The sequence below is a fragment of the Phyllostomus discolor genome, chromosome 2, assembly GCF_004126475.2.
Source record: "Phyllostomus discolor isolate MPI-MPIP mPhyDis1 chromosome 2, mPhyDis1.pri.v3, whole genome shotgun sequence".
Classification (NCBI taxonomy): domain Eukaryota; kingdom Metazoa; phylum Chordata; class Mammalia; order Chiroptera; family Phyllostomidae; genus Phyllostomus; species Phyllostomus discolor.
The window spans coordinates 50,119,988-50,143,690 of NC_040904.2; the positions used below are offsets into that span (position 1 = coordinate 50,119,988).

A 23,703-nucleotide genomic window follows, 5' to 3' on the forward strand; every position below is an offset into this window, starting at 1 on the left:
ACAATTAGGCTGTATTTTTATCTTGACTTGTGAACTATCGCTGCCAACTACTCAAATTTCAAGCTTGTTGAGACATATGTTATCCCTGGAAACCCTTCATAAAAATGAAGCATTTACTGTCCCACCAATTCAAATTGTGCTCTGGTCAGTTCCCCATCTAGATCCAAATTAACCATGTAATTGTTCCTATACTACTGAGTAGTATTTTAAATGGCTTTTAAAGCAAAACCAAAGGAACAAATTTATTTCTATTTGTGCAAAAACACAATATGGTTTGGATTCTTTTTTCTAGCTTTTTAAATACTGAGACAGAATGAAGTCGTGGGAAAAGAACTGGATATGGAATTAAGATCTTTATTTGAAATCTGGCTCTGCTACTACTTCTAGCTGTTTGATCTCATAAAGTCACTTATTTTATCTAGCCTCGGTTTCTTTATCTGGCAAATGGGGAGCTATTTGTGAAGCAAATGAGCTAATAATGATCTAACAAATTAGCATACTACCTTCAGGATACCGTTTTACAATTTGTGTATGCAAAGTTGTCATTATGATTAGTAGAAAATGAGAATGAAAAAACTTTCAGATAGAGGCAGGAATATTTTTGTTAAAAAGAAATTAAAATACTAGAGAACAAGAGAAAGATAAGAATGATTAAAACGTCTGCATTTATAGCCCACATGTCACTCTTCAGTATTTATAGGTTTGTTAGTGACAGCCTTCCCAGTATAGCAATGTTAATTACGAAGGAGCTGTCGGTGCCACTGACACAGAGCTGTTCACCTGACCGAGGCTGGAACTACTCACCATTTCCATAGATGATCACTTAATTTAAGGGTCCAAAATATACAGCTGTAAGTCAGTTTGGGTTTCTGATTATAATATCACAAAACCTTACTTTGAAATACCCTGGTGATTTTTTAAAACAAATCTTAGTACCTTCTATTTCCCTCATATGATTTGTAATGATCTGAGCTAGACTAAAACCTCAGAAAGAGGTGATGGGTCTAAGGCTGAACACAATATTAAATGTTTACTTAAATTTTCCAGAGCCCAAAACTCCTGTTTTTACTAAAATGCCATGATCAAAGCAATAGATATAATAAATATGAAGAGAAAGAATAGGAGAGGGAAAGAGAGAGAGAGAGGAATATTGAAGAGAGGCTTGGGGAAATGTTCAGTGGAAAATCTGTAGAAATGATGTAAGAGAGAGCAAAGGCAGGGATTGGAGTAAGGGGTGTATAACTGAGACTATAAAAACTCAGGGAGAGAACTCACCATCGGGGCTGAGTTTGGGAGAAACTGCACAGACAGGATTCTAAAGTTAGAATCTCCTGATTTTCCACAAGGTAAGTTAAATATAAAAGCTGATAACAATTTAGTATTTTTCCTTTTAACTATTTTTATGAGTTTTTACATACATTTAATGTTTTGGTTGTATTTTGATTTTTGTTAAAATTAGAAATGCTTTTGGGGAGTAATATTTCCATCTCTAAAATGAGTAAAAAACCTAAGAAGATAATTTTGTAATACAAACTATGAGTGCAGCTAATTGTTTACTCAGACATTTCATATTTATTACATTATTTTTTAGCTTTTATTTTCCATTCCAAAACAAAGATAATGATTCTATGTGTATATTAATAGCATTAGTTTACTTCCATCAGAGATGATGAATGTGAAGACATTTTTTAATGTACAAAAGAAATCCACTTATAACAACCTAGGTAGGAAGGAAAGTTTTTCTCTTACCTTTATTTCTATCAAAATTGGAGCCAAAGAACATCCTAAATTAATCAAATGCTACATTCTTTAAATCTAAATTATACTGTTTTTCATCTTATGAAACTTAAATATGCAAGTAGGTTATTAATAACAGTTTAGAGTAGATGGATCATATTTATTTTTTGGTATTTAATGAAGTGCTTTTGCTGTTAAATGATTGAATTGAAAGTTAATCTGAAACATACATTTGAGTTCTGTTTAAGAACAAATTTAATATTTTGTTTCAGGTTTTGTTCTGTGGAAATAGTGTACACTCAATAAATCCAGTTTAGCAAGGCAAATACTATTCTTTTGAATTACAGTAATAAATTCTATAGATTTTGAACTGGGATTATTTTTGTGTTATTTTCCTAGAAATTAAATAATTTTAACAATGATGTATAATTATTTTAATGCCCATTTAGGCTATAGAATTGATAAGGTTATATTTTCTCCCCCAAAACCAGGCACATTTTGTGCCTCTTCTTTAGTTTGGTGCTTATCCATCAGCAGTCACAGAACTTTTCTATGATTGCCTTACTCCTGCTCCCTCATGTAAGCCTCATCAGCTCAGACCTCAGCACCAAGCACCGGCTCCCCCTGCTCCCTCCTCCTCTTCAACCATTTTATGTCTTCCTTTCATCTCCTCTCCCTTGGGCAAGTTAATTTTATCCTGTAGCTATGAATTCAAGTCTCCTCTTTGTAAGTGAATTGCACTGTGGTTTCATTCAATAAGTTATTTAAGGTGTTTAAGGATGACATTTGCTTTCTTCCCTTTATTTCTCAGGATTTTGAATTGATTCTTCTATAATGAGTCACTAGAGAGAAGAAAAGCAGTAGAGAAGATATGTTTAGTAGAGTTTGTTTGGGACATCAGAGCTATAATTTTAACTTCTTGGTCAAATACTTTCAATGATTTGAACATTTGTATAATAAAGTTATATTAATTGAGCTTGTCTTAAAGGAATAGAGTCAAAGTAAGCAGTCCCAAAATATTACTCCAACTCTGTCGCTATGTTGCTGTGCAACTTCAGGCAAGCGTTAAGCATAGAGTGGGGTTCAATAATATTCCATTATCATTGAAGGAGAAAAAAAGAACCAGACGTGCCAGGGAGACTGAGTGTGTGACTGACCTGGGGAAGCTCCATTTCAGCAATTTTCCCTGTAGTACAAAATGAGCACCTAGTATAAGAGTATCTTGTGGCTGATCTTCAAACATCCTCTAATTTAACCTCCTTGCCAATATTTCATCTTCAGCGACCCTTACCCACCAGACAAGTTTTGCTTAGATTCAATGGTGCCATCAGAGAGCACAAGCTTTGGAGTCAGGGAACCAGACTTCTAACCTCAGTTCTGACTTGGGCAGCTTTCACTCAGCCGAGGAGGGATTCTTTTCTCCCTTAGCATGGGAGGATACAAGAGATGAGCCACAAGTTCTCCCATAGCCTTGGGCACATCCCCACCCAGGCCAGCTCCCATGTGCCCGAAGATCTCTCTGATGAGAGGCATTTTTAAGCTGAGCCCTCCTCTCCTTTCTCCAAATAACCATCCGAGTACCTCTCTGCAGCAGGAGTTAGCGTCACCTGCCAGTAATTGCCCAATCCTTGGTTGGCTGGAACTGGCTGTGGCCCAGCCTTGTGCCTTCTCCCCTATAGCAGCCTCACCAGCTAAAGCTTCAGCACCAAGCACCAGCTCCCCTTCTCCCTCCTCCTCTTCATCCATTTTATGTCTCCCCCTCATCTCCTCCTCTCCCTTGGGCAAGTTAATTGTCCCTGAGCCTCACTCTCTTTATCTACTGAGGAGTTTAATTTGACAATTTCTAATGGGTACCACCTTCCTTTCTAAAATTCTATATTTCTATAACACATAAGTCTCTATACATGTGAAAAAATGCATTTTTAAAATGTCATCCAGCCCACCACTGGCACCTTGGCCACTGACCCACCAAGTTATAGCTGTGGCTTCCCATGGACCTCTCCATGAGTGTCCATGGTCCCCATGGTGGTAGCTGAATTTCCCTGCAAGCTCTGGCTTCTCTGTCCAATTTTCTAAGAAAATTGAAAAGTGATGTCATCTCTTCCCTGACCTTCTTCATAGCCTATCCCTTCCCAGCTGCCTCCTTGTTGCACTCCTGTCAAATATGGCTTGTGTCACAAGGTCCTTAATTTCCACGACACCCATGGCAACTCTGCTTCCATGACACACACCTGACTATCCCATACTGTCAGTATTACAAAAATTATGTGAAAAATCATGATCTTAACAACAAGAATAGTGACTTAAAAATGAGGTTAATAAAGATATAATGAACTATAAAACAAAAACTATTTTTCACATTATATTGAAATTCAACTAAACGTTCATTTTGTTCATTAGAGCTTAAAGAATAATTATGTTTTGAGTACAACTGAGATTTCTTGCCTTTGTTTTCTTCCCACTATGATATTCTTTAGAGTTGTATGCTATGTGTTCAGGGACATATTATGGCTGAAATTAATAGTAACATGTAGCATATGGTAATATTAATTATTAGAGTGATTGTCACTTATAAGTCTTTTTAGTGAAATTTCCTTCTTTCACTCAATATTACTTTATTAAATTTAAATTTCTATCATTCTGCTATAATTCTAGATTCTAAGGACTAATTACTTTCCTTACAATGAACAAGGATAACAGAGGGGTTTTTTTCCATAAAAATAAAAAATAAAAATAATATTTTGAAAAATTGCCATATTTAGAAGGCAATGCAGGATAATAGCAATTATTTATTGAGTAACTATTTTGCACCAGTCACTTTACCTATATTATTTATAATCCTTATGATAAACCTACAGACTAAGTCTTTGCCCCATTTTTCCAATAGAGCTGTTAAACCAGAGAGGCTAAGTGGCATGCTCAGTCAGGAATCATACCCAGATCTCTGTAACTTAAGGACCAACAAAATTCTTTCTACTAATTCAATTTGATTTCTTAGAAAATGTTCACACACTACCAGAAGTTAAGAAACCAGAGTTTTAAAGTACCCCAGGTTGTGTCAGCTAATAACCCTAACACAACTGTCATTAGGGTGAAAGGAGATAGATGAATTACATAATAATAAAGTACTTGCAAATGTTAAAATAAAATGTTATGTACAAAAATTGTACTTGAAGGAGATGAAAGCATTCTACAGAGAGTGTTCTATTGGTGGAGGAAGCTCCTGGCCTGGCAATGGCTGAGGAAGCTCCACCCCCACCAGGCTGAGAGCCCTGAGGACAGGAAGAGCGTCTCACTTACCTTTACAACACTGGTATCTGATGTTCAGTGTCTGCCTAATGAATGCATCCTGTTGTTACTATTAAATTTGTATTTTTGGCCCTTCATTTATATTTTAGAGAGTGTTTTTCATTGATGATATTGGCTACTATAGCATAATTAAAATTTAAGTCAATATTTAATTAAATATTATATATAAGTACAAAGTGGGATGCAAGGTGAAGGAGGTGATGATATTCCACATTATCCTGAAACATATAATGCCATATTTAACTGCATTTTTCCAGCTTAACCTTTTGAAAGCCTTTTAATACTACCTAAAAATTGCCTTTGTATTCAATAGCCAAATAGCCTGTCAAGTGCAGCTCTGCCAACTTTTTCCTGTCCATAGTTTTAAAGATTCAAACCCATTATTAAATATTGACATTAAATAACAAATGCCCTTATCAGAGTTTATACAATCATAACACAAAGTTCTTTTCTACATCTAGGTGACAGTAATAATTCAGGAATCTCAATGTAAATTAATGGTTGATGAGGATTAATCTTAAACCATATTGCAATAACTGTTGGAGAATATTGATGCAAGTTCCTTGAATTACAATGAGAATCTACAATGTGAACGTTAATGGCCATACTGGAATTTTGCATGATCTTTGACACATATTGCTGTAGATGTAAAACTTGGGCAAATCCCTTTCTCTAAGCTTCAGTTTCCATCTCAATAAAACTGGAATGTTAATATCTGCCCTGCATTTCTGTTTACTGCCACGTAGACTGCTCCATGCATTCATTCTAACACATAATGTTGACCCTGTATGCATTCCGTTGGGTGCTGAGATACACTGGTAAACATGACATAATTCCTACCCTCAAGGAGTTTACATTGACAGCTAAATACTTTGTTAAATATACATAGCTAAGCTTTTTAACAATAAGATCTTCCTTTATGGCTCCATGTAGCTTTCTGCCTTCTTAAATTTTTGCAAGAAAGATACTAGTAGTATGACTGAAAATTCCAAATAGAAAAAAAACACACAAAATGTTACAATTCCGGAAGGTTATATTGTACAAAATAGAATGAAAATGGTGCCAAATAGAATAAAATCAGTTAACTCATATATAACAGTAAATTATCATTTTTCCTGTTTTGTAGTATTCAGGGAAAGTCATTTTAAAATGCAGGTGTCTTCCACATTAGGAACACCTCATCCATAAATATTTTACTTTATAAGCAATTTGTTTTTGAAATGGAAAAATGTTTTATACTTCCACAAATAGGTTATACTTGAAGGAGCATGAAAATGAGTGCCTGAAAGCATAAGTTGTTGTTCTGGCTCTTCTTCTCACTGGCTTTGTGACTTTGGAAAATTGACCACTGCCAATTGAAGAGTAATGAGAAATGGGAAAGAAATCCCTGATCTTTTTTTTAATGGGAAATGTTAAATTTATCAGTGTCAATTTGGACTTTCCATTCAAGATCATACCCAAAACATAAAGCAAGATGACTATCACACACTTTACAGAGAAAAACACATTTTACAGAGATTTTTAAATAAATTACTAAGCCCCATGATCATTTCTCAGATATATCTTCATGAGGATGATAGAGGTGATGTACATGTTAGTAACAGAAGATACAAGTTGTAATTCAATTGCTCTTTGATGAAATCTTCAGTGATTTTAAATTTCTTATTTGAGTTCATGAGGATCTGAAACTAATTCCCCACTTCTAAAGTTCTAAGTGCCACAGCCACACTTAGTTCTCTGTTGGTGCAACTGTTCACTAACACTGTTGAATAACAGTGCCAATAAAGAAAAGACCTAGAAACCCTCGCCTCTGCTTTCCAGCAGTCAAGTGTCCCAAGCACCTGGTGCTTCACTCATCAAAGAAAACTAGAAACAATTATCTTTCACACCATGTTTAAATGCCATTCACTGAAATACTAAGACTGTCTGTATAATGTCAAATTGTAATGTATCCTCTTAGTTGTTTAACATACGCTTTGCAGATTGTCTCTATAAATGGCCCCAAATTCCCTAGATAGTTGTTGAGTATAAGCTTTACATTCCCTGGAAGGACTTGTCTTCAAAGACCAGCCTTCAGCTCAGTAATAATTACTTTTATAACATGTCATGAATCTCTACACATTGCCTTATAGTTTACAAAATGTTTTCATGCACAATTTAAAGTTCACACTAAAATTTTTACCTATGATAAAATAAGAAAAAAATATAATGCAGTGTTTTTATACAGATGATGTATATCTTTATATATTTTAGTAAATAATATTAAATATAAGTTAAATCTTTTTACTGCTCTTATTTGTAAAACCTAAGCCAAATCCATAATAATTTGTGCTAATTGTACATTAATCACATAATTTTAGATTAACTATAATTAAACAATTAAAATTTTGTGAATTCGTAAAGTAAGTTTTATTAGATATTTTTAACAGGTTTGCTTCTTGTTCAAGGTCACCAGACCAATAAATAGCACAGCAAACACAGCAAACACACTTATCCCTATCCTTCTACCCAAGTCTGATTTTTTTTCACCATCACAGAAATAATTTTCTTATGTTGAATACCTACTCATTGACTGAAAGGACTTTATTTTTTAAGTACTTATTAGTTCATCTAAAGAAGTTTTTGGAGTAACATGTGTAAAATATATGTACATATGTGTGTACACATGCAATACTGATGGAGGTTTCAGATAGCTGAAAATTCCTTTTATAAAAAAATCCCTATATTGTATCAACTATATCTACTAATACTATTATTTGTGATTACTGTACAAATATTTAAATGATTGTTTTACCTCCATAGACAAACTATCAACTCTAAGTGCAGAGGAATAGCAACTCCATCAAATCTTTAAAAATTTTAATGTTACTTATGTTCTTTTTAAAATTTTTGTGTGATAATATGTTAGTTATTATACCATTCTTCTTCTCTCTAAGTGCTACAACTGCTTACTATGACATCTGTCTTCTCAGCTCTGACAAATTTTGCTTTGAAAATGTGGGGAGACTGAGCACAATGACTTAAACATGATGACAAAAACAAGTAAAAAGCAGATAAATGTTTGGAAATAGATAGACCATATTTCATTTATTCTTATGTATATTTAATATTTCTGAAATCAGAATGAATCCAATAGAGTCTTACACTTGATAGCATGTCATAATTCAGTTGGTAGCACTTTCTTCATTTCTTAAATATATTTATAAAATGGGTTTTCCTACCAAAAATGATATCTTACACTAAAGATTTGGAAGCCCCTTCTCATCAGGTGGAATATTCAAGCAGAACCTATTTATGTCAGAACCTATATGAAATGTTGTACACAGATGCAGCTGACTTGAGGGACAGCAGAAAGGTTTCCCAGCTCAACATTCACCTATGATTATCATTACCTATGGTGGCTGCACTTCAAACAGAAAAGAGCCAGGTATACCAACAGACTATAAAAAAGCTAGAAGCAACTTTATAGGTCAGTTAGACCAGCCTCATTTTACTCCTTCTACAGAAGAAAATTGGCCTAAAGGCACACAGTGATATAGCTCGCAAGCCCAGGCAGAACCTGAGTCTGACAAATCCTAGATTGGGTCTATTTCTATCACAGCATCCCATACTGATTCTGTGTTTAGCATAGTCTCCTGTAAGCATTTTTTTAAAATGAAAAAAAAAATTACAATCACTCTGTTATCTACTATTTCAATTGCGTTTCTCTATTATCAAAAAGGCGCGGGTGGCTGTAACTTATGGGACAAGGTAAAGGGTATACTGAAGAACATACTCTGCTTTACAGATTTACTTAAAGGCCAAGGTGACTTAACTCTTGTGTAGAAAACCACCCTCATTTTTGAAGAAAGAAGGTTGTGGGCAGCGTTGTGGGCAGGCACACATAGTCGTTCCCTAGGATCTGAACTTGGAACCATTCATATAACACTTCTCACTTAAAGGTCACTGCTCCACCAAAATGGGAAGAGGAGATAAAAAACATTTTAAATTACTTTTAAGTCCTTTATTGTTAAGCCCTTTATTTTTAATTTTTGGTGAATATAGGGGCAAGTAGATTCTATTTTGAATATTTCTGATCAAGAAATTAGGGAAAATAATTCCAGAAGTTATCGAGATTCACCCCCAAACTCAGTCTTCTTTTGAGGGTGTCTAGTGGTTAGATCCATCTTTAAGTCAGATACTGTTGAAGAGAAATTTCCTTAATCATCTGAGTAGTTTATTTTTCTTCAACACCAGCCTTCAAAGGCAGATAGTTTAATAATTTTTAGTTAAAAAATGAGTTAGATCATATACTGGCTAATAATGCTTCTCTTGTTTAGCTTAATCCTCTCTTACTCTTACTCCCATCATCTCAGTTTGTTCCTTTGTTTTTAGATCAGTGATTCTCAACCTTTTATTTTTCACCCCAACCTACTTAACAGATTTGTTTTTACACAAATGACACTTTGCAGCACTGACTCTCAATAATGCAAATGTCTTTCTCCATTTTCACAGACCTCTCAATGAACACTGCTTTAAATAAAATTGAATCAGTTCCTTTACTACTGAACTTTCAGAGTCAGTCTGTAAGTGTCAATGCACTATCAGTGTTCTAGAGGAATATTCAATGTATGTTGTTTCCCGAACTTAAATGAGTAAACTTCACCCCTCCCCACTTGTTCCCTCCACCACCACCATTCCAGCCACAGTTTAGAGAATCCTTTCAAGGTATAATGAGTTCTTTTTTTTTTTTTGTATAATGAGTTCTTAAATGTGAAAAATCTTTGACACAAAGGTGAAGTTGCTATACAGTGTAAGATGTTTGTTTATTCAGCAGTATTATTTAAAAAGTGAAAATGCCTGCACATCATAGAGCAATTGCTTAAAAAATTAACAAAGTGCACACCATATTTTGTAAGGAAGATCTCATGCCCACTCCACTGTCTCTTTCGAAGCTCCTCACTACCCAAAGAAATGATATTCAAATATTACTCAATAAAATTTATTGGCATACTGAAAAAATTGCAAACACCTCCACTTTGGTATATTCACACAATGAACATCCTTTGAGTGCTTATTCTGTGATCTGGAGTATACATGGGGCTGAACAGATTTTTAAATCATGGGCTATATTTATCCACTATCAACAAAATAGGGAAATGGAGCCGAACCTGGTCTTTTCCTTCCCTCCCTATAATTTCCTCTGTTTCTAATTTGGTAGCAATCAAGTTTCAACTAGTTAATCAAATGTCTTTTGTGCGGCAGGTGCCAGGGTGTTTGTTTTCATTAGTGTACCAAATGCCATATTTAGGAACTTGGCCTTTTGGTTAACTGGCTACAAGCATGGCTTTAAACCATTAAATGTGTGTATTTAAACTCTGCATTTATTTTTACATCTCCCTCTCCAAATAATCAGGATGTGGTTATCTGTAAGATGATACATTATGACTTTTTTCCTATATACACCCAAGTACAAAAATATATGCCTCAGACATAATCATCAATATTGTAAACACCCATCATCCTGTGCCATTTATAAGATTGCAGAGATGGAGAAACCTGGTTTAAGAAAATGTACATAAAAATAGTTAAAGGAAATCCACATGGAAAGACTTATAAAATAGGGCAATTTTATACTTTGTAACCTGTTTTTAACATGATAAAAAATGAGGAAGGAAAACATCACAATTGTGGTTTATCTTCAATTGAATGAGAGAACTATTTTAAAAAGAGAATGCCAGAAATATAAAACAATTCTTAAATAGTAATGTTTTTAATATAGCTTCCTTTTATTGAGGAAAATAAAAGACCCATCAACAAAATAAGATAGAAAAATATGAATCAGTGGCTGATTTTCTCAAGAATAGGTAATGGAGTTTGGGGTTGGTATTTTTTTAACACATAATGTTGCATTCTTTCTTATTTTCCTACTGTGTCAATATAGAGGCATAATTATAATTTATTGTATTTTGATACTTACCAAAAAACTAAGTTCAAAAATCCATTTGTCAGGAAGAGGACACAAAATTCACTGACCTCTTCCAGAAAGGGCAGAATACAGAGGAGCAGTTGTAGCTAACATTATGTAGCAAGATCCCCAAAAGGATCAATTAGAGATATAATGGAGAATGAGTTTAGACTACATTGCATGAGAATTAAGATTATATATGACAAATAAATGTTAAGAGCAATGTTAAAACATTTTATCTTCATTTTATTTATACTTTGTCTATATAAAACATTTACTTGTCTATTTTCTAGAAGATAGCATTTATTACTGAAATCTACATTGCAGTTTCATAACAACAGTATTTTAGGGAAGTGTTACGAAGAAAATCTTGGGTCATCCCAAAGAGAATATAATTACTGTAGAAATATTTAGTAATGTTTCATATGTGTTCTTTCACTAACAAATTGGGAATACTATGTGAGATAAAGAAGACATACATAGATGAACTCAACCCTCTCCAAGTTCCTTTGAGGTGAAAATTATGCCTCACTTCACAAATATGGAAAATAAAGCTAAATTCAGGTTGAATTGTATACACTGAGGTCACAGTAACACTGAAGCAAAAATGAGACACAAATCCAGTTCCTCAGATTATCCTAGAACTCCTTCCTTTTTGCTCCCAGGAGAATTCCCAATGATTTTTTAAGGGAGATAGAAATTTACTGAGACCTCACATTCATAAAAGGTGCACTGGGGACTTCCCAATGCCATACTAGGTGGTGAACGCAAGCCCATTCTGTTGTAACTCACAGCTTGTGATCTCCCTCCCCCTGTACCAGTGGCCAGGCTGGCAGCCAGCAGGCCTGGTCTAAACCACAGATGAACTTGAATTGGATATGTAATGGTTTTCAATGTAAAAAAGTAAATGTATAAATGACCTATCTTTCTGCTTACCACACTGAATTAACAAATGTGATTTTGAAATATTTGTTATGCATGTATGTGTGAGTATATACACACATAGAGAGAGTGAGTGAGAAAGACCCTTATGTTTCCTCCATGATTCTACTTGCTCCCTACTCTCCAGTGAGGCAATCAGAGTCATGATCAAGTACCATTGGTTTATATGATCAAGTACCGTATGCTTTAATTATATGTATAGATTTCTTAGATTTCTAAATATATGGAATTGCTTTGTGTATTTCCAATGTAAATAAATGGTAGTATGCTATCTGTAGTGCTCTAGAAAATCTAATTTGCCCCAAAACTGTTTTTTTAATTCCATGTTTATAAATACATATAACGTTTAGGTCATTTGTTTTAACAGTAAATACATATATTTAAGTCATTTGCTTTAAGTCTATGGTATGAATATACCTCAGATGATATATCCATTTCTTCTTGAGTAGGTTAGTTATGTTGATTCTGATTTTTTACAATCATAAACAATGAGGCTATGAACTTTCAGATACATGTCTCCATATAAACTCAGGCCCATTTATACTTGTGCATCTAGTTTTAAAATTTTTGTCAGTTATTTAAATTTTCCAAGTGCTTATCTTTTTGTTTTACATGTATTGGATATATATTCCACCTTTTAATTTGTTTTTATTTTGTTTATTTTACCTGATCATACAGAATTTTTAAATTTTAATACAATGAAATCTTACAGAATTTTCTGTAAGGGATGCGGTTTTTGAATCTTGCTAAAGAAACCCTTATATATCACAAGAACATAAAGATATTCTCCCATTGGGTTTGTGGTGGTTTTGACATTTGAATTGAAATGCTTTTAGACATAGCACATTCTCTCTGGTTCGCCATAGACCTCATCAGGTCTTATTCCCTCACACTTGACCCATTTCACACATTTCCCCTTAGGTCCACGGGGCTGCAATCCTAGATTAGACAAAGAATAAAGTTACACAAAGGAGATTTCTCAGACTTGGCTTACTTCCAATTACATTATTATAGCTGTGGAACTCCAATCTACATTTCCTTGGAAATGAAGCCTTGATAGAATTCATTCTGGGAGATTGATGGGTCCTATTAACTATTACTTAAGTTTTGCAAAGGTGTACTCCAACATACAGAAGCTGAATAATTTGATTTATCACCTGTATATCATAAGCTTTACAGGAGTTTTGTTTTCTACCTTTATATGCCAAACTAACAATGTTAACCCTGGTGTGTGTGACTCCTAGATGCTGGACTGGAGATTGGCAAGTGTACATGTTATCCTGGCCATGACATTGATGCTGTGGGGCTCAGGAGAGGTGCTCTCAGTGGATGTAGCAACAGAGGTAATGGAAACTAGCTTAAGGGACTATATATATTATGAATGCAAACAAGTTCTACTAATATCAGAAGCAGGGGATGCTGGCAAATAGGGGAATGCCTTGAAAACACAAAAGCAAAGGTTATTAGCATTTTTTCCTATGTCTTGTCCTCACTGTCCATTCAGGGAAAGCCAGGTATCTAAATGTTAAAAAGAAAAAAAAACTGGAATAAGCAGTATTTGTATTCCTTGAACAGAAGTCATGACAGAAAAATTGATCATTTCAGCCTTATGTATAATTATATTAAATACATAAAGTTGAAGTGTTTTTACATGAAATTTGAAGCTTTTTATATGGCAAAATTTGACTAGTTTTGGCCAAACTTGTTATTACTATACAAATGTTTTCTTTTCGCCAAAGTACAAAGGAAAAAAATGTGAACACATCGTCACAGAAAGACAAGTGAATTTGGCTTATTTGAATTTATTAGAAATATTCTTTGTACTGAAATAAAATGAAGGGTCTGAAATGCATTTACCAAAGAGCAACTCTGGTATGAGTTCTATGATTTTTCTGAAGATTAAAAATATCTTTGCCCTGGCTGGTGTGACTCAGTGGTTTGAATGCAGGCCTGCAAACCAAATTCCCAGTCAGGGCACCTGCAGCTCAATTCCCAGTCAGGGCACACGCCTGTGTTGCAAGCCAGGTCCCCAGTAGGGGGCACTTGAGAGGCAACCACACATTGCTTCTCTCCCTTTCTTTCTCCCTCCATTCCCGTCTCTAAAATTAAATAAATGAAATATTAAAAAAAAATCTTTAAAAATGAACAAAACTCACCCTGGCTGGCATAGCTCAGTGGATTGAGCACAGGCTGCGAACCAAAGCATCGCAGGTTCGATTCCCAGTCAGGGCACATGCCTGGGTTGCAGGCCACAGCTCCCAGCAACCGCACACTGATGTTTCTCTCTCTCTTTCTCCCTCCATTCCCTCTCTAAAAATAAATAAGTGAAAATCTTTTTAAAAAATTTAAAAAATAAAATAAAACTATTTTGTGCATATGTCAGTTGGAAGGATAAAAACATATGTTTTGGAAAACGCTCAGAGATAATGAAATATATCCTAGTTTTTCCCCTTTGAATATTTGTCTCCTGTTCTTTAGAATTTCTTTCTCATGATTACAGAATTTTTCTCCTCTCCAGTTTCTATGTTGTCATACTTATATAGGGAAATGATAGAAGTTGAGATTTTAAGAGGAGATTGGAACCATATTGCAGACTGCACTGTAAGTAACAAAAAGCTTGGAGCAATTTTTAATTTTTTATACAATGGAAGGGTATTGGAGATAATTAACTTCATGGCAGAATTCAGGATAGAATAGAAAAAAAGAGGGAAATAAAAGAAAAAAGTTATAAGGTGATAATCAGTGAAGAGGACCTGATATGGGAATCATAAAGAGCAGAGGGAAGAGAGTTTTTCCAGGAAGAGCCAGACTTGGTAACCCTAACATAACAATTAAGATAGACCCAACAGTTTTGAGTCTGGGTGTCAGACTATAAGAATTTCAAAGACAGTTGCTGAAGTCAAAGCTAAAACGGCTTGAAAAAAATGCTACTCTTTTGTTTTATTGAAGAAAACAAACAGAATGGAAGAAATAACTCAACAAGGACAACAAGAAGTAGAGAAAAACAGTCTTGCCTAGGTCAGGAATCTGACTCATGAAAGAATGTGATTAAAAGGCAGAGATCCTTGGAGATAAGTTTCTTCCCAGAGGGAAATATTCTCAGGCTCTTGGAAAAGAAGTAGTATGTGCTAGACTACACAATGACTTGAGATTGTTAACAGGAGCATTTTAAAAATGCTGTGATTGGGCCTCGGAAAGGAAAAGACAATACTCACAAACTAGGCACCCATACTTTTATGACTTAGATGAACTACAAAAGGGCAATATGTACAACAGACAAATAAATAAGAAATTTTACATGGGGCAATAAAGTCATTGAGAAAGTTCTGAGTCATTGTAGACACACATTAATGTTTGTTGATAAATCAAATGGATAAAAATGGTAAGCCCCTGAGGGCAGAGACTGCTAGATTTTGTTCATCATTTCATTCCTTAAGTCTAATGCACAACCTGGTACATAATGAATGCCTAGCAGCTTGAATCAATAAAGAAGGAATGAATGGTGAAAACAATAGTATAAAGTTTAGTGTTTTTCAGAATTAATTCAGTAAATATTTATCAGAAATGAATTGAGTACTATGAGCAAAATACTGGGATAGGCATTTAATAGAGCAAATAAATGACTAATTAGGTGTCGTTGCTGCCCTCAAGATACAATCTAATGCGCAATACAAATATATTGTAATCAATCTGTTACAAAGAAAAATGAAATGAGTGCAAAGATCAAAGAAGTATAACTGCAATGCTATGGGAATGACAATGAAGGATACAGTTGTTACTGGGAATGAATTTGAAAGAATGATCAGTTAATATACTAAATGTGGGAGGCAGGCATGGAGTTCTGGCGTGTGTGTGTGTGTGTGTGTGTGTTGTCTTTAATTTCTGCTCAGTGTACATCACCGCTATGCTATGTCTTTTGTCCCCAAAAGTCTTTCTGCATCATAATTCCTCAAGAAATCAAGTTTCATGACAAGCATGTCAGCTAAACTTAGCAAAAGCCAAATGCATAGGATTGCACATATTTGAGGTGAATGGGATCACCTTTCTTGCCCACAGGCTTTGGATGCTGGAATCCGAGATGCAGAGTCACCACCCACAGTTAGGGAAGAGAAATCAGCAGCTGACCTGGCAGCAAAACTCATGCTTCTTGATGAACTGGTATCTCTGGAGAATGATGTGATTGAAACAAAGAAGAAAAGGAGCTTCTCTGGATTTGGGTCTCCCCTAGACAGACTCTCAGCTGGCTCTATGGATCACAAAGGTAAACAGAGGTGAGTGAACACTTGGAGAAGGAACATTTTCATTCTCTAATTCTTCTGCTCTGGGTTCAGAAAAATAGAATTCCACAGGGAAAAAAAATACAATGAAAGCCTTGTACATAAACAGATTTGACAGCATGTTAGCTAACTTGTGAGTTTAATAATATGATTTTGGATGTAGCTGTTGAATGAGCAAAATGATTGTTACAGTATGGATGCTTTCACATTTTCATCATAAAGTTTCCTGAGGAAGATACTGCAATGGCTTGCAGATATAAAATACCTAAAGTGAGACATCACAGCATTTGGACAGTGAGCTATGAGATAAATATTATTGTTAATTGAGTTTTCTATGTATTAGAAATAACCAGAATACCATTTTTTAAACCAGTGATACAAAGCTTCCTAAGTTATATGAATAATTCCACTCTTCTATACAGAAAGGTACTGATTTCTTAGGACTTGAAGTCAGTACATGTGTATTTAAGTTAAATTTCTGATCATTTCCAGCAATGTAACTTGTATAAGTCTTATCCTCTGTGAGCCTCTGTTCATTTATCTGTAAAATGGAGAGAATTACTTACCTTTGAAAAAAATCAAATGAGCATTTTTTTGCATGCCTTTTTCATATTTTTATTATTTTATTTATTATGCTATTGCAGTTGTCCCAATTTTTCCTTTTTGCCCCCTTCCACCTGGTACCCCCACTACCTCTGGCAATTCCCCCCTTAGCTCATGTCCATGGGTCACACATTCATTTGCTACTCCATTTCCTGTACTATTCTTAATATCCCCTCAGCTATTCTGTACCAACCAACTCATCCTAGTTAATTCCTGAACCTTTTCCCCCATTCTACCCATTCTCCCTCCCAACTGATAACCCTACAAATGATCTCCACAGACAACAATGATGTCTGTTATGCTTGGTGTTTAGTTTGTTTTTTAGATTTAATTGTTGATAGTTGTGAATTTATTCCTTTTTTAATGTTAATAATTTTGATCTTCTTTTTCTTAAATGAGCCCCTTTAACATTTATTTCGTATAATAATGGCTTGGTGATGATTAACTGCTTAAGCTTTAACTTGTCTGAGAAACACTTTATCTGTCCTTTGATTCTAAATGTTAGCTTTCCTGATAGAGTAATCTATGTTGTAGGTCCTTGATTTTCAGCACTTTGAATACTTCTTGCCAGTCATTTCTAGCCTGCAAAGTTTCTTTTGAAAAATCAACTGACACTGTAATGGGAACTCCTTTGTAGGTAACTATCTGCTTTTCCCTTGCTACTTTTAAGATTTTCTCCTTAATCTTTGGCATTTTAATTATGATTTGTCTTGGTGTGGTCCTCTTTGGGTCCATTTTGATTCTCTGTGCTTTCTGAACTTCCATGACTATTTCTTTCACAAAATTAGGGAAGTTTTTCTTCATTATTTTTTTTCAAATAAGCTATTAATTTTTTGTTCTTTCTTTTCTCCTTCCAGCACCCATATGATTCAAATGTTGGTATGTTTGATGCTGTCCCAGACACTCCTTAACTTATCCCCATTTTTCTGTATTCTTTTTCTTCTTGCTGTTCTTTTTTTAAAGTATTCTTTATTGATTGTGCTATTACAGTTGTTCCATTTTTTCTCCCCCTTATCCCTTTCTGCCTAGTAACTCCATTCCCTCCAGCATCCCCACTTAGTTCATGCCATGGGTCATACATATAAGTTCTTTGGCTTCTCCATTTCCTATACTATCTTAACCTCCTCCTGTCTATTTTGTACCTACCAATTATACTTCTTATTCCTTGTACTTCTCCCCCCATTCTTCTCCTTCCCCCTCCCCACCAATAGCCCTCCATGTGATCTACATGTCTGTAATTCTGTTCCTGTTCTAGTTGTTTGCTTAGTGTGTTTTTGTTTCCTAGGTTTAGTTGTTCAGTTGTGAATTTGTTGTCATTTTACTTTTATAGTTTTGATCTTCTCCTTTTTCTTAGATATTCCCTTTAACATTTCACATAATAAGGAATTGGTGATGATGAACCTCTTTAACTTTCCCTTATCTGGGAAGAATTTTATATGCATTTGCATTCTAAATGATAGCCTTGCTGGATAGAATAATCTTGGATTAGGTCCTTGCTTTTCATGAATCTGTTCTGATTGAGGATTGTATCTGATCCTCATTTTTTGTATTCTTTTTTCTTCTTGCTGCTCTGATGTATTTTTCTTATGTTCCAAATAATTGATTTGATTCTCAGCTTCATCTACTCCACTGTTGATTCATTGTAAATTTTTCTTTATATCACTTAGTGTATCTTTCATGTCTGCTTGGGTCGTTTTTTTTTATGCTGATGAAGTGTCCAATGAGTTCCTTGAGCATCCTAATAACCAGTGTTTTGAACTCTGTAGCTCATAGGTTGCTTATTTCCATTTTGTTTAGTTCTTTTTCTGGAGTTTTGTTCTGTTCTTTCATTTGGGCCATATTTTTTGTCCCCTCATTTTGGCAGCCTTTTTGCATTTGTTTCTATGTATTAGATAGGGCTACTTTTACTCCCTGTATTAGTAGTGTGGCCTACTGTAGACAAGCACACTTGTAAGCTGGATGGGGCAGAGCCTTAGGTAATCACCAGGGTGGGGCAACCTATGTGAACCAGGTTGGTGGAGTCTCAGATATGGTGCCTCCACTTCACAGCTCTGTGTAGGGGAGGGTTCAGAAAGAGGCCTATGGCCTCTACCTGGCCTCTGGAGTTTTGTCCAGGAAGAAGCTGTCCCCCAACTTTCACCCTGATGCCAGATGCCAGTATGCCACTGGTGCCCTTGTAGCTCCTGCCCCAGTACTGGAGCCCAGAGGGAGTGAGTCTGAGTAAGACCTAAGTCTATTGCAGGTTCTTGAAGAGGCAATGCCTGAGAATTCTGCAATTTCTTCCACTGCCCCCATTGCCACTGATTTTCACAGCTAGAAGTTATGGGAACTTATCTTCCTAGCACTGAAACCCTGAACTGGGTGGCCTGGTGTAGGGTTGGGATCCCTCACTCCTGAGGTATCTCCTGATTTCTATCCACCACATGTGGGAATAAGGCTGCATGTTCCACATCTCCATGTCTCCACACCTCCTACCTGTCTGGATAATTATGATTCTTTAATCCCTTGGTTGTCAGACTTCCAGACAACTCAATTTTCTGACAGTTCTGGGTAATATTTATTTTATAGTTTAGTTGTGATTTTTTCTGTGGTTGTACAGGAGGCTGAGTCATGTTTTACCCATGCCTCCACCTTGACTTCCAAATGCATACTTTTCAAGCTGTTAGTTATTGTAACAGAATTAGAATAATTAAATCTCCCTTTAACCATTGATAACTGTCAGTACTTTAAAACAGTCACTACAAACATTTCATTTCCACCCCCTGAATACCTGTTCCTCATGCAATAAATTTCATTTAACAATGGCACAGGAGACCACTCAATTACCAAAGTCTGGCACTTTTTTTCTTTTTCTTTTTTCCCTTTTTTCTTTCTTCTTTTTTTTTCTTTCAAAGTCTATTTGGGGACTTTACAATAATTTCTTTTTCTCAGCAGGATTCATTTTGCTCACTTTAAACATTCTGTTTTTCACTAAATTCTCTAGATAATACTTGTTTTATGTGTTAAATATCTCCAGAACTTTCTTATCCACTAAGACTTTATTAATTCTGGCCTAAATTATCCTTTTCAGATTTTTTACTTCTTTAGTCATTTTTCATCTTCACTTCTACCACCATCACCACTTATTTCCCATGTACTTTTTATTCCTCTGTGGGGGGCAGGGAGGTCATCTAACACTAAAATCTTTTTGTGAAATGTCCCTATTGCTTACACGATAAACACAAACTTCTTAATAAAATCCTATAAAGGATTCACAGGCTGGCACCTCATTCCTTTGTGCACTCATCTCCATATCCTTTGCTCCAGTCTTGCCTAGTTACCTGTAACTCTATGACGTGTCATATCTATTCATGGCTTTGTGACTTTGTGTGCTCAGTGATGCCCAGCATATAGGATGAAATTTGCTGGACTCCTGTTCTGAAAGATTCTCAAAGCTATGCTAGGAAATAAAATCATCTCATTTATCCCACCTATGCTTGAGAAATAATCTCACATCTGCTTTTTGAAATTCAGACCCTATTTTAAAGAAACAAATACAAATGAGTTCCACTTATGTTCTAGGCACTGTATCAGTATATGGTGGAAAAGAGGAGGAAAATCTCGTCTCCTTCCCTCAAAGAAGCCACATCCTATTAAGAAATAAAACAATATTTATAACAAATCATAACACAAAGCAAAAAAATATATGTGTAAAGAGCAATTTATAAAGAAGGCTGTGGAAATTCAAGGGATAAGTGACAGAATATTGTGCCTTCTAATAAATATTACTTCTTTGAATCCTGGGTCTTGCAACTACTAAATAATTTGAAAATTGATACATAAATGTTGAATATTTGTTAAATATGTAAATATTTACACATGAATTTACAATAGCATATATACCATATGTATTACATACATAGTATATTTATGATATATATCATGTATATTTATGATATATTATAAATATATTATGTTGAGTTTTCATCATAATTTATTTAAGAAGTGTAATAGAGACTTTATTAGGAGATAGACTCTACCTAACATTGCTCGATTTGCAAGAGATAAAGGGAAATTAGCAAGAATTTAATTACCATTTGAGCAGATTTTTACATATAAAGGCTAAAAATAAACTATTATAAAAATAAAAAAAATATTGTTCTCATGAGTACTTCCTGAGGAAGCTATTCAATGAGTTCTTTCAGGCAACCGAAATGACTGGAGAAATATTGTTATAAGAATTGGTGTGGTGGGCATAACTTTAGAATTGATGGTTGCAAGAAAAAGTGTCATGTGTTATCCAGTTTGATACAACAAAGTTTCAAATGATTCAGAGACAATAATGAGAGCATACAAAATTTAAAGTGAATTTTTATTGCTTCATGGCTATTAACTAGAAACCAAAGAATTTTGCAACAGTTTCTTGGGGACATACAGAAGAAAAAGAAAAGATTGCCAAGTATATTACTAACTAAATTTAATGAATCTTTTACAAAAAAATAAAAGACAAAAAGTGAAAAGAGAGATAACCAAGGTTTTATATTAAAATTACTATAAAAATATCCATAAGGATAAAAATTCCTCTGTTAAAAAAGAAAGCACAATAAAATAGAACATAGTGAAAAACTTTACATAAAGGCTCATATATATATAAATATTACTTTTAAAACATAGTAAGTCCAAAAGTATTGATTGTATAAATAAGTGTAGATGTATGTAACTTACCTGTTATTCTACAGGTTATTTCAAATTGACTCACAAAGAAAAATTTAACACTTTTCTGTGTGTGAGACACAACTAAAAATAAGAAGATTTTAAAGGGTTGACAATAAAGAATGGACAAATTTTGCAGGGAAAGGGAATAAAAATAAAAAAGTGTACAAAATATATTTCAAAGAGAAGCCACAGGGAATGTTAGGAAATAGAAAGGTATTAATGATAGGTTACTTTGCTTCATCTTTAAAAATCCAAGGCAAATTATCTATTGAAAATTTATAGAAGACATATAACATAATTCATAAAACAGAACTTAATAATCTGTTTTGAACTATGAAATTCAATATAGAAAATATAATTTTTTTCTCAAGTGCATACGGAATGTTTACAAACATTTATCTGAGGTAATAAATATCCTCAAAAAATTCAAAAAGCAGATATATCACAAAAGTAGTCACTAACAGAAATGCAATAAAAATATAATTTCACGATAAAACCAAACCACAAGAAGGCCGTTTTACCTGAGTGCAAACCATGTAATTAAATAAGCTGTTAGGTCAAAGAGGAATACAGAATAATTTACGTACTTTATTGAAAATAGTAATAATGGCAGTGCAATATGATCGGACAGATAAAAAAATCAGATAAAAGTTACCATTTTAGTAATAAAAATAAAGTTAATACTATAAAGCAAAAATTGAAACAGAACAGCAAAGCCAGGAAAAGCGGAGCGGGGGGGGGAATGCTGAATAATGATAAAAGATGAAATCTAAAAGTTTGTAAAGTAAAACAGAATATAATAAATAAATGCTAAGCTGTTTTTTAAATAACAAATGGACAAGCTACTAGCTAGCCTAATTAAGAAAAGTTAGACAACAAATTCATAAAATTAGAAATGATAAGACAGAAATAACCATGATAAACCATCAAAACAGAAGAACTTTTAAAAAAGAATAGGACCCCTTTGCTCAACTGAAGACCTAGAAAATAATAGGTAACTTTTAGAAAAATATAATTTACAAGCACTGACTCCCCCCAAAAGACAAAAACGTTTAATTACCATGAAGAATTCTTTTTGGTCTGGGGGAAAGCACCAGATCTATATATTTACACAGGAGCATTTCACTAAAATTTATCAGATAATTTCAATATTATTTTAAGTTTTAGAACATAATAAAAAAGTAAACTTTCCAAGTTTATTCCCTGAAATATAACACAGACCCCCAATTAAAACTATTACATTTTAAATAGAAAGCTTTAGACTTTTCTCATAGATTAACATCAATGCACTAATTCATATATAAGATGTTAGCAAATGGAATACCACAACACTTTAAAAACATAACATGCCTCAACCAGTGGGTTTTCTTCCAAGAAAGTAAGTATGATTCAATACTAGGAATTCCTTTCATGTAATCCATCATATTAAGAGAATAATAGAGAAAAAGCCTATGATAATATCCATAGATGCTAGAAAAAGTATTTGATGAAGTCTGACATTTACTCATATTTTTAAAAAGGTAAACAAAGTAAGAAGTGACAAATACTTTCTTAACATGGTGTGTGTGTGTGTGTGTGTGTGTGTGTGTATGTGTGTGTATCTCGGCTCAAAAGTCTGTATTTTACTCAATGGTGAAATATACTAGAAGTTTTACTAAAATGAGGAACAAAAAGAAATGCTCATTATTTACATTACATTTTAGAAATGCATTTGGATGATAAAAATATAAAAATTACAAGTGTAAGAAGTTGTTATGTTTATTTACAAATGACAAGTTGGAAAACTAAGATAATAGAAAAACTAAAATGACAAAACTCTTTGGATGCAAAGAAGTCCATAAGAATATGAAGCTAATAGCCCTTCTATGTACAAACAGAAATCAGGTGGAAGATAGAACGGACCTCATTTACAATAGCATAAAGAAGGGAAAATACCTATACATAAAGCTAACAAAGAATGTCCAAACAACATATAAGAAAAACTATAAAAATAATGCTAATGTAGAAAAGTAGATTTGAACAAATGGAGACACATATTATGATCTGGGATCAGACTCAAAAATAGAAAGACATCATTTACACAATGGAATACTACACGGCAGAAAAAAGAAGAAACTCCTACCCTTTACTACAGCATGGTTGGAATTGGAGAATATTATGTAAAGTGAGATAAGCCAGGCAGTGAAAGACAAA

At 34.2% G+C, this 23,703-nt stretch overlaps 1 protein-coding gene across 1 annotated transcript in view; it reads left to right on the plus strand.

The window, feature by feature from the left end:
• Nucleotides 1-1,264: 1,264 nt before the first annotated feature.
• Nucleotides 1,265-23,703, plus strand: part of OSTN (osteocrin) — a 44,515-nt gene continuing 22,076 nt past the window's right edge. The window contains exons 1-3 of the mRNA XM_028505321.2: nucleotides 1,265-1,346; nucleotides 13,180-13,278; nucleotides 15,992-16,206. Of these exons, the coding sequence (XP_028361122.1) occupies nucleotides 13,180-13,278; nucleotides 15,992-16,206 (314 nt within the window). The 5' untranslated portion in view covers nucleotides 1,265-1,346. The remainder of the gene's footprint in view (nucleotides 1,347-13,179; nucleotides 13,279-15,991; nucleotides 16,207-23,703) is intronic.